The 14,729-nt window shown below is 70.2% G+C and overlaps 2 protein-coding genes across 2 annotated transcripts; both read right to left on the bottom strand.

The window, feature by feature from the left end:
- Positions 1-1,226: 1,226 nt before the first annotated feature.
- LOC120412109 (protein fosB-like) lies at positions 1,227-6,841 on the bottom strand. Its single transcript, XM_039572441.1, is given in 6 exon segments — positions 1,227-2,955; positions 2,957-3,151; positions 4,273-4,380; positions 4,764-4,888; positions 4,891-5,032; positions 5,913-6,841. Coding segments are annotated over 6 exon segments (903 nt in total). The 5' UTR covers positions 6,039-6,841; the 3' UTR covers positions 1,227-2,748.
- Positions 6,842-9,256: 2,415 nt separating this feature from the next.
- On the bottom strand, positions 9,257-13,838 carry LOC120412106 (reticulon-1-A-like). The gene is made up of 10 exons (XM_039572438.1): positions 13,808-13,838; positions 12,789-12,833; positions 12,295-12,618; positions 11,876-12,010; positions 11,143-11,350; positions 10,577-10,715; positions 10,292-10,361; positions 9,800-9,846; positions 9,570-9,628; positions 9,257-9,471 (listed from the first exon to the last, which is right to left on the bottom strand). Exons 1-10 carry the CDS (start codon positions 13,836-13,838, stop codon positions 9,429-9,431), a joined length of 1,101 nt encoding a protein of 366 aa, XP_039428372.1. The 3' UTR covers positions 9,257-9,428.
- Between the last annotated feature and the right edge of the window lie 891 nt (positions 13,839-14,729).

Genomic DNA, 14,729 nt, shown 5'->3' with positions numbered 1-14,729 from the left:
AAATGACGCTGTAATTAACACCAGAAGCCGTGTTCTCATCCTTGGGGACACGGGGACTTGGAGACAGCAGGGTCCATCCCCTGATGGGGTGCGGGGGGAGGAAAGGGCCAGCAGTGCCACGCTGGGAATCCACCACGCAGTGGGGATGAGGGGACACGGTGGGGACAAGGCAACACTGCGGCCCTTCCCGGGGCTGGGGACAGGCTTGGGGACAGCGAGGAGTCTGGTGGGACACCCGGAGGGCACGGCCACCCCCGTGTCCCCACGGGCCTGGGTGGGTCCCCCTCCCCGGGTCAGAAATAGTCGGGATCCGGCCAGGAAGAGGCGACAGCTAAAAATAAGTGACCGCGGCGGGAGCGGGGCCAGGGGTCACCGTGTCACCCCCGGCCCTGGGAAGGGACCGGCGGCGGCGGAAGCGACAGCGCCGGGCGGGGACCGGGGGGGCCCCGGGAGGGGACACAGGGGGCGCACAGGGGGCACCCCGGCGTTGGGAGGGGGCGCGGGACAGCGTGGGGACACTTGGGGTGTCACCATGTGGGGACGCAGCGCCAGAGACCCGCGGGGTCCCCGGCTGCGGCTCTGGGCATGGCGGGGGACAGGGGGTGACAGTGGCGTGTCCCCGGTGCCAGCCCCGGTGAATCACCGGGCGCCTGACGTCAAGGCCGGGGGGGGGAGGAAGGAAACCCCCCCACAAAGGGAGGAGTGCGGGGGTCGGGGGGAGCCCCCAAAGCTTGCACGGCTCCCTCGCAGCGCCCCAGGGACCCCCAAAGTGGGCTGGGACACCCCAAACTGGGAAAGGACTCTCTCAAGACTGGGAAAGGACCCCCCAAACTGGGCAGGGACCTCCCAAATTGGGAGAGAACCCACACCAAACTGGGAGAGGAGCCCCTAAACTAGGAGATGACCCTCCCAAACTGGGAAAGGATTCCCCAAACTGGGCAGGGCCCCCCCAAACTGGGAGATGCCCCCCCAATTTCTCATCCCGGGCTCCCCCTGCCGGTCACCGACGGAGGGGGGCGTGGCTTGTGGGGGCGTGGTGTCTGTCCCGCCCATTTTCCCGTTGATTGACAGGTGGGTGGGGCAACGGGGCGACGCCCCCGCTGTCCCCGTGTCCCCGAGATCGGGTCCCCACGAGCTCCTTGTCCTCATGTGCCCCGTGTCCCCAAACCCCCTCGGTGACCCTTCCCAGTGTCCCTCCTCCCCAAATAAAACCCAGGAGCCGCGGAGCCGCTGGAAGCTGCTTTATTGGCCACATTTGGGGTGGGACGAGCGCGGACGGGGGGCCCGGGGTGGCCCCGGACAGGCACGAACACGGCACAGGGCGACAATAATTATCCTCGTTATAATAATAATAAAAAATTAAACATCTCCCGCGCAACAAAAATAGATTTATATACCGGGGGGGCGGAGCCAAGGCCGGCGAAGCTGAAGGGGACAGGGCAGGGACAGGCGGGGACGGGCGGGACGAGCAGGACGGGCGAGCCCACCTGGAGGTGTCACCTGGAGGAGGGGTGACCCTGGCGGGGGACGGGGACGGCACGCGGGGGTCCCGGAGGTGACAGAGGAGCAGCTCCAAAGAGAAGGAGGTGACCTGGAGGGGTCACCTGGAGGCCCAGGGACCCCCGAGGGGGACATGGGGGTCGTGGAGGTGACAAGAGTGGCACCTCCGAGGGGGGGGAGATGGCCCGTGGAGCCCCTCAGAGCGGGGGTGGGGGACACGGACCTCTCCAGTGGGACAGAAATGACACAGGGACCTTCTCGGGGGCACGGGAACACAGCGATGGCTTCTCCAGAGGGATGGAGATGGCACCGGGACCCTTCAGCAGGGGATTGGGGACACCTCAGGTGTCACAGGTACCACCAGGACCAGGCTGGGGCATCTCCAGAGGGATGGAGATGTGGCAGGAACCCCCTGGGGTTGACAGGGATCGGGGACAGACACCTCCAAGGTGACAGGGACACCACAGAGACCTTCTCCAGGTGGTGGGAATGGCACGGGGATGTCACCAAAGGGACGGAGACGCTGCCTAAAGTCCCACAGGACGGCGAGGATCGAGGACAGGGACCTCCAAAGGTGACGGAGAGGACAAAAAGATCTTCCCAGGGGAATGGAAATGGGGCAGGGACATCTCCAAAAGGGTGGAGATCCTGGATGAACCCCATGAAATGAGGGAGGGACACCTCTGAGGTGACAGGGACACCACTAGAGGCTTCTCCGGGCAGTGGGGATGGGGCAGGGACATCTCCAATGGGGTGGAGACGCTGAAATGAGGGACGGACACCTCTGAGGTGACACAGAACCTTCTCCAGGCAGTGAGAAACGGGCAGGGACATCTCCAATGGGGTGGAGATCCTGGAGGAACCCCATGAAATGGGGGATGGACACCTCTGAGGTGACAGGGACACCACGAGAGGCTTCTCCAGGCAGCGGGAATGGTGCAGGGATAGCTCGCGAGGGGACAGAGATCCTGGATGAACCCCCACGAGGTGACGGGGACCGGGAACAGACACCTCCGAACAGCCACGGCAACGCTGGGGCCCCGTCACGGCCACCACCTCCAGGCGCCAAAACCCCAAAAACCCCTCCCAACCTCCCCCCAAAAAAACCCCACCGGAGCCGGAAAAAAACCCAAAAAAGGGGACGGGGTGGGGCGGGCAAAACCCAGCCCCGAGGCGCGGCGGGGGGCAGGGAGGAGGTGCCCGTTTTCGGGGGGCTCGGAGGGGGACCAGGGGAGGGGGACACCCCGTTCACAACGCGAGGAGCGAGGGAGAATTCAAGGAGTCCGAGGACTGGTCGCTGCTGCTGCTCCGCTGGTGCGAGGCTCCACACGTGGCTCCCTCTGGGTGGGTGAACACAAACGCGGGGGTCGCGTTAGGGGGTCCCGCGGGGACCCCGGGCGGGAGGCAGCAGCCGGGGAAGGGACCCTGCGGGCCCTGGAACGGCGCCGGGGGGCAGGAAGGCGACGGTCCCCGCCTTGCCCGGGCTGCTCACCTCGGCCGGGCCGGCGCCCACGGCGCCGATGTCCTCGAAGGGGACCTTGCAGGCGGGCGCGTGGGCCACCAGCACGAACTCCAGGCGCTCCTTCTCCTTGCGCAGCTCCGCGATCTCGGACTCCAGCTCCGCCTTCTCCTCCTCCAGCTGGTCCGTCTCCTGAGGGGACAGCGCGGTCAGGGCACGTGGCGTTGTCACCGGCTCGGGACGTCCCTAAGTGTCCCTCTGTGCCCTCGGATGTCCCCAAGCCTGGCGACGGCGTTGTCGCCCTCCAGAGTCCCTGAGTGTCCGTCTGTCCCCTGCTCGCAGGGGTGACGTCCTCCTGCTCCTGCGGCACCCCTGGGTGTCCCCTCTGACGTCCCCAAGCCTGGGGACATCCCACAGGCTCCTCCAGCATTCCTAAGAGTCCGTCCGTCCCCTCCCTTGTCCCCTGTTCCCACGGATGGCATTGTCCTCCTCCTGCAGCATCTTGGAATGTCCATCTGTCCCCTCTGGTGTCCCCAAGCCTGGGGACGTCCCTGAGTGCCCGCCTGTCCTCCACCATGTCCCCTGTTCCCACGGGTGGCATCGTCTTCCTCCTCCTCCTGCGGCACCCCTGGGTGTCCCCTCTGATGTCCACAAGCCTGGGGACATCCTGCAGACTCTCCCAGTGTCCATCTGTCCCCTCCCTTGTCCCCTGTTTCCCACGGACGGTATCCTCCTCCTCCTGCAGTGTCATCTGTCTCCTCTGATGTCCCCAAGCCTGGGGACACTGCTGTCCTGTGGGTGTCCATCTGTCCCCCTCCCACGTCTCCAGCTCTCAGGGGTGGCACCGTCCCTCTCTGTCACCGCTGGCCATCAGTCTGTCCCCTCTGGTGTCCCCAGCTCCCGGGGACAACCTCCGTTCTCTGCGGTGCCACCACCCCTGGGAACATTGCCACCTCCTTCCAACGGCCCTGAGGGCAAACCCGCCTGTCCCCTCTGATGTCCCCAGGGGTGTCACTGTCCCCTTGCACAGTCCTGGGGACACCACTGTGTCCAGCTCTGAGAGCAACAGCACCATCATCATCCTCCTCCTCACCAGCGGCCGTGGGGACACCACTGTCCCCACCTGATGTCCCCAACTCCCTTCGAGTTGTGTCTGAGGTGTCCCCAGCTCCAAAGGCATCACCACGACGGGGACACTCCTGTCCCCAGCTCCCTCCGGGGACGCCTCCGCTTCACGTCGCCCCATCCCCCGCCACGCCCCGGCTGTTGGGGACGATGCCACCCCCGCGGTGTCCCCGTGTCCCCGCACTCACCGCCTGCAGCCGGTCCGTCAGCTCCCGGCGCCGGTTGCGACATTTGGCAGCCGCCAGTTTGTTCCTCTCCCGCCGCACGCGGCGCTTCTCTTCCTCCTCCGGCGTCAGCTGCCACACGGACGGGACTGTCACCCGCTGTCACCCGCATCCCCAAAATCCCGCCGTGTCCCCGAAATCCCGCTGTCTGTGTCCCCGAAATCCTATCACGCTCCTCGGCATAGGTGAGGATGGGCGTGATGTCACCACCAAGTGTGGTGTCCCCAGGGTGCCACCGCCTGGGGTGTCCCTCAATCTGCCACCACTCACGGTGTCCCCAAGGTGCCGCCACCTGGGATGGCCCTCAAGCTCCTGCCACTCACAGTGTCCCCAAGCTGCCACCGCCCAGGATGTCCCTCAACCTCCTGCCACTTACGACACCCCCAAACCTCCCGCACATCCCCGAGTCCCTCCCACGTCCCCAAAGTGCCACCACCCCCGCTGTCCCCTCTCACCGTCTCCTCGCGGCTGCGCCGGGGCCGCGCGCGGGGGGCGCGGGCGGGGGCCGGGGCCGGGGGTCCCGCGAAGGCGCCCAGGCCGGGGGTCGAGTAACTGGGCCCGGGGAGGTCGTAGGGGTCGAGGGGGGCGGCTGCGCCATGGGGGCCCCCGGGGCCACCGAGGAGATGAGCGTGGGCTGCACCAGCCACTGCAGGTCCTGGCTGGTGGTGATGGCCGTCACCGTGGGCACGAAGGAGCCGGGCATGTCCCCCAGGGCGCTGCACTCCTGCGGGGGACACGGGTCAGCGTGGCTGGGGACAGCGGGGGACACCGCGGGGGTGCCCCCCCACCGCGCGGGACCGGGGTGTGACAGCCGCGGGTGACACCGGTGTGTTCCCGCAAACGCACAGGGGACGGGCCCCCGGTGGCGTTGTCACCCCCCTGCCGTGGCCAGGGTGTCATCCTTGTCATCTCCTGCGGGGTGCCTTGGTTTGGGGACAGCGCTGTCCCCAGCTGGTGGCACTGGGGCGAGGGTGTGCCCGTGCCTGAGATGTCCCCAGCTCATCACCATCATCATCCTCCTCCCCGTGCAAGGGGTGTCTGGCACCCACGAGTGACACCCTCGCGTCCCTGTCACCCCAATCTGAGGGTCCCTGCCAAAGACCCCCAAATCCATCTCGGGGGGGCGGGGGAGGGGTCGCAGCCCCCCCCAAAGTCCGCTCCCCCCCAAATCCGCGGGCGTGGGAAGCACTCGCGCCCCACACCGAGCCCTCCCTGCTTGGGGGGGACACCGCGGGGACACCGCCACCCTCGGGGGACACCGCCGAGCTCCCCCGTTCCGGGAGTCGCCACAGCGATCGCGCCCCGGGGGCGTGGCCAAAGCAGAGGAGGGGGCGTGGCCATGCAAAGAGGGGGCGTGGCCGTCCTTCAGCGCTGGCCGCGAGAGGGGCGCGGCTTCGCGCGCGGTGGGCGTGGCCACGGCGGCCGAGGGGGCGTGTCCCTCCTCCCGTCTCCCCTGGCAACCGCGGGGGGGGCGCCCAAAAATAACCCGCGCGCTTTGCGTGCGTGCCGCGTCATCGGCGGCGGCGTCACTGCGCGCGCTTACGCACGGCCCCGCCCCCTTGCGCGCCCCCCCGCGCGCCCCCGCCCCTCCCCGGTGCTCTCACCTGAGCGGCCGCGGCGGCCGCGGGGCTCCCGAAGGAGTCGAGCGGCGACAGGTACTGGGACTCGGCCGAGGGCGACGAGCTGCAGCGCGACCCCGAGTCGTAGTCCCCGGGGAAGCCCTGGAACATGGCCCCGGGGGCGCGGGGGCCGCCCCGCCGCGACAAGGCTGCGGGTCACGCCGCTACCGGCATCACGGGGACCTCCGGAGGGGTTGCGGGCTCCGGGGGGATAAGCGCGTGGAAGCCCGGAGGGGCTCGCAGGGAGTTTTGTCGCAAGCCCCGGTTCGGTGCGATGAGCCCCGGGTGTCCGGTCAGGCTCCGGGTCGCCGGTCCGAGCGAGTGTTCGCGGCTAGAAGCGCCGGTATGTCCGTGCCAGGCTCCGGTTCGCCGGTGCAACGTCCCGGGGAGCCGCTGTAAGCTCCGGTAAATCCGTGCCAAGCTCCGGTGCGCCTCTACGAGCCTCGGCTGGCCGGTACCAAACGCCGCTGTGTCCGTCCCAGGCTCCGGCTCTCCGCTATAAGCTCCGGTACATCCGTGCCAGGCTCCGGTCCGCCGCTCCAAAACCCCGCTGCGCCCCTACACACCCCGCTCCATCCGCCCCAGGCTCCGGTTGCTCGGTACAAAGTCTCGCCGCGCCCGTCCCGGGCTCCAAAGTTGGCCGGTACACAGCCCCCGGTGCGCCCGCGCCAGGCTCCGGTTCGCCGCTACGAGCCCCGGTACATCCGTCCCAAGCTCCGGTTCCCAGACACAAAGTTCCGTTCGGCCGCTGCAAGCTCCGGTAAATCCCTTCCCAGGCTCCGGCACGTCCGCTCCGAGCCCCGGTGACGCTCCCGCCGCTCCCCCGGTCTCCGGTTTTATGAATGAACTGCTCACGGCAGCCCCGCCGCTTTATCCGGCGGGGCTCCGCCCCCCTTCGCTGACGTCACGGCAGCCGCCGGCGCTGCTCTGGGACCCCCGGGACCCCCCCGAGACCCCCCGGACCCCGCAGCCGCCGTGGCCGCTGTCGCCGCTGCCGTTTGAGGCTCCGGGAGCCGCCGCCGCCGTTAAGAGGCCCCTGGGCGGGCTGGGAGCGGGGGGGATCCCTGTCCCCGCCCCCCGGAGTTCCTGTGACGCAATTAGCCATATATGGGCTTGTCTGGAGTGTTTGTTTGGTATCCTAGCAATGACGTCACAGGGATTCCCTCCGCCGCCGCCGCCGCCGCCGCCGCCGCCGCCCGGGCGCGTATTAATAGAAACGGGACCGACCGCGGTTCTAGAAACGGCCTGAACCCTCCGGGCCGCCGGCTCCGGGCCCCGGCACCTCCCCCGCGAGTCCCCCGAGACCCTCGGGACCCCCCCCGCCCTCGGTAACACCACGGGACCCCCCGGGTAACCGGGATCCCCCATCCCCCCCCCCGGTGCATCTCCTGACGCTCCCGGGACCCCCGGTGACCTCCCGGGACCCCCGCGACCCCTGCCGGGATCTCTCCCGCGATCCCCCGGTAATCTCCCGGCTTCCCCCATCGTGACCCCGGGGATCCCCTGGTGTCCTCCAGGACCCCCGAGACCTCCGGGAATCCCCCCAGAGCATCTCCCGGGATTCTCGGGATCGCCCGGTAACCCCCCGGAACTCTCGGGAGAACCCCGGAATCGCTCCCGGTACCTCCGTGAGCCTTCGGAACCTCTCCGGGGACCCTCGGGACATCCTGGTAACCACTCGGGACCCCCACCAGGACCGTCCCGGGGTGGAGCAGTCCCCGTACGGGGATCCCCCGTACCGGAACGATGGGACCTTTCCCCCGGGGTGTTGCCGGGACTGAACTTCAGCGCCCCGGGGGTTATCGGGACCGAGGCAGAGCGACCCCCATCCCCCGCACCTCCGGGGGCCACCGGGACCGGGCTGAGGAGCTCCGGGGATCCCGGTACTGAGGGGTGAGGGTGTCCCCGTGGCGGGTGCTGACACACCGGGGTTGGGGTGTCCCGGTACCGGAGTGCAGGGACCACCGGCCCCATCCCCGCACTCCCTGGGGAGCCCGGGACGGGGTCCCGGAAGGTCCCGGTCCCTTTCCAGCGCCGGGACTGACACCGGGGGCTGATGTCACCGGCGGGAACCGGCGCTGAGTCACGGCGGGGCCGCGGGGACCGGAGGGGGGGCGGTTCCCACGCCCTTTGGTTCGTTCATTCATTCATTCATTCATTCACGCAGGCCCCGCCCCCTCCGGTGTCCCCGTCCCGTGTCCCCGGTGGCAGCAGTCCCGGGAGTCCCGTCCGGGCAGTCCTGGGGGTTCCGATCTCAGTCCTCGGTCCCGTTGTCCCGTTCCGGCTCCCTACGGTGCCCCTGAGTCCCGTCCGGGCTGTCCCGGGGCTCCCGTTCCCGGTGTCCCGGGGCTCCCGGCCAGGCTCTCAGGAGGTTTCGGGGTGCCGTTCCCACTGTCCCCGTTTCCGGGGGTCCCGGACGAGCTCTCCCTTGTGTCCCTGTCTCGGGGGTCCCGTTCCCACTGTCCCGGGGGTCCCGGCCGGGCTCTCGGGGGCTTCCCAGCGCCGTTCCCAGGGTCCCCGTCTCGGGGCTGCCGGGAGGTCTCTGAGCCAGGACCCCCGTTCCCGGTGTTCCAGGGGTTCCTGTCCCGTTCCCGAGAGTCCCGGCCGGGTCTCGGGGTGTTCCTCGCCCCGTTCCCGGGGTCCCGGGGGGTCTCGGGGGCTTCCCAGCCCCGGTCCCGGGGTCCCGGGGGTCCCGGCGGGGCTCTCGGGGGGGTTCCCCACCCCGTTCGCGGTGTTCCCGGGGCTCTCGGGGGGTTCCCCGCCCCGTTCGCGGTGTCCCCGTCCCGTCCCGGTAAACACTGCGCGGGTCGCCCCGGTTACGGCGTTCCCTGGCGGTGACGTCACCACGTCCGGCGTCCCCTGTTTACGTCGCGCGGCAACGGCCGTGGCCATAGCAACGGGGTGGGGCCGGGGCGGGGCCACGGCAAAGAGGGACGGGAGGGGGCGGGGCCAAGATCGAGGGGGCGGGGCTTGTGCCTCCAGGTTCCCGCGCGTTTCGCGGGGCGGGGGGGACACGAGGGGACATCGGGGGACACTGAGGGACATGGGAGGACACGGGGGGCATTGTAGGACACGGGGGACACACGGGGACTCGGCGAATCGCAGGGACAGAGGGACACGAGAGGACGTGGGGGGACACGCGGGGACAGTGGGGGGCACACAGGGCGGTGGGAGCGAACACGAGGTGGCCCCAGCACAGCCCACCCCAGCAGCGGGCGGGGGAGGGGTCAGACACACGTCAGAGGGTCCCCACAGCACCCCATGACACCCTGTCCCCCTCATGTTCCCCCCCGCCTCCCCCCCCGGGTCCCCTCGCCACCAAACCCGGCTGTCACAAGAGTTTTTATTAAAGTGTGACCCCCCCCCGCGCGGGGGGGGAAGGACACGGAGGGGGGGACGACACGTGCCCCCCATGTGGGGGGAGGGGTGTGGGGACCCCCCCGGCCACGCCCCCCCCCCTCGCTGTCACCTCGGGAAGGGGGACAGGGAGGGACAGGGGTGTCACTGCGGCTTCACTTTGGCACTTGGGAGCTTGGCCAGGACCCTGCGGGGACAGGGGGGTCAGGGGGGGCCAGGGCTCCCCGAGACCCCCCCCCAGGGGACACAGAGGGGAGGGGGACACAGGAACACAGGGACACTGACCTGGCTCGCAGGTGGCTCAGGTGGCTCCTCACCAGACTCATGTACTGGTCAATCTGGGCCTGGGGACATCGGGGACACGGGGGGCAGTTGGGGACATCGAGGACACAGGGGGCAACTGGGGACATGGGGGATGGGGGGGGAAATTGGGGACAAAGCAGGAGGGCTGAGGGGACACACACAACCCTCGCCACCCCCCACAATGTCCCCACGTGTCCTTGCTGTCCCCGTACCTGGTGGCGCCGGTAGAGCACGGGGAAGGTGAATGCGCAGATGACACCTGGCCAGGGAGCACTGTGTCACCTCGGGTCCCCACTCTGTCCCCACCCCCCTGTCCCCTGAGCCCCCCAGCCTCCGCCCCCTTACCCCCCTGTCCCCAGGCTGTCCCTGTGTCCGCAGCCTCTATCCCTGTCCCACATCCCTTGTCCCCCATCCCGTGTCCTGTATCCCCATCCCGTGTCCCCATCCCATGTCCCATGTCCCATGTCCCTGTCCCCCATCCCCATCCCATATCCCCGTGTCCCCATCTCCATCCTCATTTCTATGTCCCCATGTCCCCATCCCCATCTCCATGTCCCTGTGTCCTGTGTTGGTGTCCCCACCCCACATCCCCAATGCCATGTCCCACGTCCCGCTGCGGTGTCCCCGTGTCCCATCCAATGTCCCCATCCAATGTTCCCATCCCCATGTCCCCGTGGTGTCCCCACGGTGTCCCCGCTCCGTACCCGCTCCCAGCAGCGTCAGCCCGTTGCACACGGCCCCCACGTAGGTCAGCAGGTAGAACAGGAAGGCGAACTGCGGGTGGCACTGGCACCGTCACCGTCACCGTCACCCCGCCCTTGGGCCCCCGTGCCACCCACCCCCCCCGTGTCCCCCACGCCCCCTGTGCCCCCCATGCCCCCATGTGTCCCCAATGTCCCCAATACCCCCTGTGTCCCCAACGCTGTCAATGTCCCCTGTGTCCCACACCTCCCCATGCCCCCTGTGTCCCCCTGTGCCCCCAGTGTCACCTTGAGGGACTCGGGGACGCTGTGGACGAGGAAGAGGCGGGTGAGGGTGCGGGTGGCTGTCACCACGTGTCGCGCCAGGTACCGCGCCCAGCGCTGCTGCTGCTCTGGGGACAGCACCCCGGGGACCTCTGGCTGCGCCCTGGGGACAGGGACAGGGTCAGGGGACATGGGGACAGGGACAGCGTCAGGGGACAGGGACAGCACCCCGGGGACCTCCGGCTGCGCCCTGGGGACAGGGACAGGGTCAGGGGACAGGGACAGCACCCCGGGGACCTCCGGCTGCGCCCTGGGGACAGGGACAGCGTCAGGGGACGGGATGGGACATCAGGGATGGGGACGGGGACAATGTCAGGGGGACAGGGACAGCATCGCAGGACAGAGAGAGGGATGGGGACAGGGTTGGGGGGACAGGGGGACAAAGGACAGGGACAGTGTCAGGGGAACAGGGATGGGGACAGGGACACCCCATGGGATGGGGGAGACAGCGCCATCAGGGCCACCCAGAGGTCCCTGGGGGTGCTAGGGGTGGCAGGGAGGGGACAGGGGGATGTCCCCATGTCACTCACCGCGCGGGGGGCTCCGGGGGGGCTGTCCCCAGGGCCCTCAGGGCCACCTGGCGCAGGCGCAGGGGGACAGTGACCGCCAACACCGCCAGTGCCCCGTAGGCGCCCACCGAGATGGCGCTGAAGCGGGACAGGCACCCCAGTACCACCAGTGCCACCAGTAAGGCCAGCGCCGAGCGCTCGGGCGCCCGCCAGTACAGCAGTTCCCACACTGAGGGACAGCGGGGACACACCGGTGACACCAGAGACACCAGTGTCCCTTCCAGTGCCCCTCCCAGTCCCTCCCAGTGCTCCTCCAGAGTCCCCCCAGCTCCTCCCAGTGCTCCCAGTCTCTCCCAGTTCCAACCCAGTGCTCCTCCGGAGTCCCTCTAGTGCCCTCCCAGTGCCTCCCAGTGCCCCCTCCAGAGTCCCCCAGTGCTCCCAGTGCCCTTCCCACAACCTCCCAGTTTCTCCCAATGCCTCCCAGTGCTTTCCAGTCCCTCCCAGTTTCTCCCAGGGACTCCCAGTTCCCCCTCCAGAGCTCCCCAGTGCTCCCAGTGCCCTTCTCAGAGCCTCCCAGTGCCCCCCCGTGCCCCACCCGGCCCCTCCATGGCTTCCGCGGGTGCTGCCGGGTTTTTTGGGGGGGTCACCCCCTATTTTTAGCCGCCAATGGCGGCGGGGGCCGCGGGACCCTCCCTGAAACCGGACCCCGAAGCCGCCCCCCGGGCCCGCCCGCGCGCGCTGATTGGCTGCTCACCCTGTCCGTCAGCGCCCGACGCGCTCGCTGATTGGTCCGGCAGTGGTGGGGGCGGGACCGAGGCCTGAGGGGGCTCCAGGAGGGGCGCGCGCGGGGCGCCCCCTGGTGGAAGGGAGGGGAGGGGCTCGGGGGCGGCTGAGAGAAAAAAATTGGGGGGATCGAGGGGGTCTCGGGGCCCCCGCCCCCAATGCCCCCAAACTCCTCCCTTGGGGACCCCCAAATTTCCCCCAGGGATGTCCCAGGACCATCCATGTCCCCAACCCCCCCGTTGGGGATCCCGAAATCCCCCCCAGGGATGTCCCCGGACCCCTCATGTCCCCAAACCCCCCTTGGGGACCCCCCCTTCCCGATGCCCAGCCCCCCCCATGGCCACGAGCCGCCCTCCCCCCCGGGACCCCCATCCTCTCCCCCCTCCATACCCGGGCTCCAGGGGGGCTCCTCCACCTCGGGCCCCCCCAGTTCCTCCAGGGCCCCCCCCGCCTCCAGCCCCGCCTCGGGGGGGGCCGGGGGCTCCCCGGGACGTTTCGCGGGGGGAGTCCTGGAGGCCACTCGGGGGTCCGGCCCCCGGGGGGACCCCCCGAGCTCAGGCGGAGGGGGCGGCCCCGGCGGGGCTCGCGGCGGCTGCGGGACCCTGGCTCGGTTTGAGGGGGTCCGCCCCCCCCGCGGAAGGCGATGTAGGAGAAGGTCAGTTCCCGGGGGGGGTCCCGGGGGGGTCTCCCCCTCCACGCCGCCTCCCTGTCCTCATCCTCATCCTCCTCCTCCTCCTCAGGGGATTCCGGCGCCGGCAGCTCCGGGAACTCCGAATCCTCGTTGCCACCTGCGGCGGGTTTTGGGGTTTGGGGGAGCCTCGTGCCTCGTGCCCGCCCCCCCGCCCCAAAATTCGCCCCGAACCGGGGGGGGCGGCCCCGCTCACCCTCGGTGGAGTCCGGCGTGGTGGAGGCCGTGGACGGAGCCTCTTCTGGGGGGCACGGGGGCGTGCGGGGAGTGGGACCCCAAAACTTGGTCCCCCAAACTTCCCGGGACTCCCGGACACGCCCCGTGTCCCGTTCCCGGCGTCCCCGGTGTCCCCGTTCCCACTCAGTTCCGGACCCTCCCGGTCGCTCCATCCCCGGGACACCCCCGGGACCCCCCGGTCCCCCCATTCCCGGCCAGTCTCGGTCCCTCCTCCATCCCCGGTGTCCCGTTCCCGGTGTTCCCGGTGCCTCCAAGTCCCTCTTCCCGTATCCCCGGCGCCTCCCGGTACCGTCGCCCCGGATACCTTTGTCCCCGGTACCTCCTGGTATCTCACCCCCGGCCATGCCCGGTGCCCTCATCCCGGTCCCTCCCGGTGCCCCCAAGTGCCCCCATCCCGGTGCCCGGTCTCCCCATCCCCGGCTGCTCCCGGTCCCTCCATCCCCGGTAACTCCCGGACCCCTCATCCCCGGCCACTCCCAGTCCTTCCGTCCCCGGTGCCTCCCGGTTCCCGTAGCCCCAGTCCCTCCCGGTGCTGCCCCCGTCCCTCCCGGTGCTGCCCCCGTCCCTCCCGGTGCTGCCCCGGTCCCCGGCCACTCCCGATGCCCCCCTGCCGCGCCATCCCCGTCCCCTCTCGGTGCCGAACCATCCCCAGTTCCCGGTGCCCCCATCCCCCGCCACTCCCAGTCCTTCCGTCCCCGGTTCCTCCCGGTTCCCGCAGCCCCGATCCCCCCATCCCCGGCTTCCTCGGCCCCTCCCTGTTCCCTGCTCCCGGTGCCGATCCCCAGTACCGATTCCCGGTTCCCCATCCCCGGTACCTCCCGCATCCCGCAGCCCCTCCCGCTCCCTCCATCCCCAGCCCCTCCCTGCGCCCCGTTCCCGGTTCCCGGTACCCCATCCCCGCCCCCTCCCGGTGCCGCCGCGCCCTCCCCGTTCCCCGCTTCCCGCTCCCGGTTCCCGGTGCCGGTGCCCGGTCCGTACTGCAGTGGGCGAAGCCCAGGACCTGCCCCATGGCGGCGGCCCCCGCATGGGGCTCCCGGTCGCGCTCGGCCCCGCCGCGCCCGGGCCGGCCCCGCCGCGCATCACCGCAGCGCCATGGCGGGGCCCGGGGCCGCGGACAAAGGGCGGCGGCGGCGGCGGCGGCGGGGGAGAGGGGCGGGGCGGGGGGCGGGACCGCACCGGAGAGCCGGGAATGGGGAACCGGCACCGGGAACCGGCACCGGGAACCGGCACTGGGAAGCGGGAACAGGCACCGGAGAGCTGGGAATGGGGAACCGGCACCGGGAACAGACACTGGGAGCCGGCACCGGAGAGCCGGGAATGGGGAACCGGCACCGGGAACCGACACGGGCACTGGGAACCGAGAACTGCGAACCGGCACCGGGAACAGGGAACCGACACCAGGAACCGGCACCGGAGAGCCGGGAACCGGGCACCGGGAACTGGCACTGGGATCCGGGAAGCGACACCGGAGAGCCGGGAAGCGACACTGGGAAGCAGGAACCGGGCACTGGGAGCCGGGAACCGACATCGGGCACCGGGAACTGGGAACGGAGACCCGGAATCGGCACCGGGAACTGGGCACCGACCCCGGGGCGCCCCAGTTCCCCTCGGACCTCCCAGTGGCCCCCAGGACCCTCCCAGTGTCCCCCAGCACCTCCCAGTGTTCCCCCAGGACCCTCCCAGTGCCCCCCCAGGACCTCCCAGTCCCCAGAACCGGAGCCCTCGGGGGACACCAGCTGGACGCGGGTGGGGGACACCGGGGGGACACCGGGGGTCCGTTGGAGGACACTGGGGTGACACTGGGGGGTACACTGGGCGTTACTGGTCCTCGATGGGCCGCGCGCGCCGCCGTTGCCGCTTTAAGGAGGCCCGGGGGGATCTCCCGGTCTCCGCCGCGTTA

This window comes from Corvus cornix, unplaced genomic scaffold (assembly GCF_000738735.6).
Source record: "Corvus cornix cornix isolate S_Up_H32 unplaced genomic scaffold, ASM73873v5 scaffold12, whole genome shotgun sequence".
Classification (NCBI taxonomy): domain Eukaryota; kingdom Metazoa; phylum Chordata; class Aves; order Passeriformes; family Corvidae; genus Corvus; species Corvus cornix.
The sequence above is the reverse complement of the archived record's forward strand: the minus strand, read 5'-3'. Positions and strand labels throughout refer to the sequence as shown.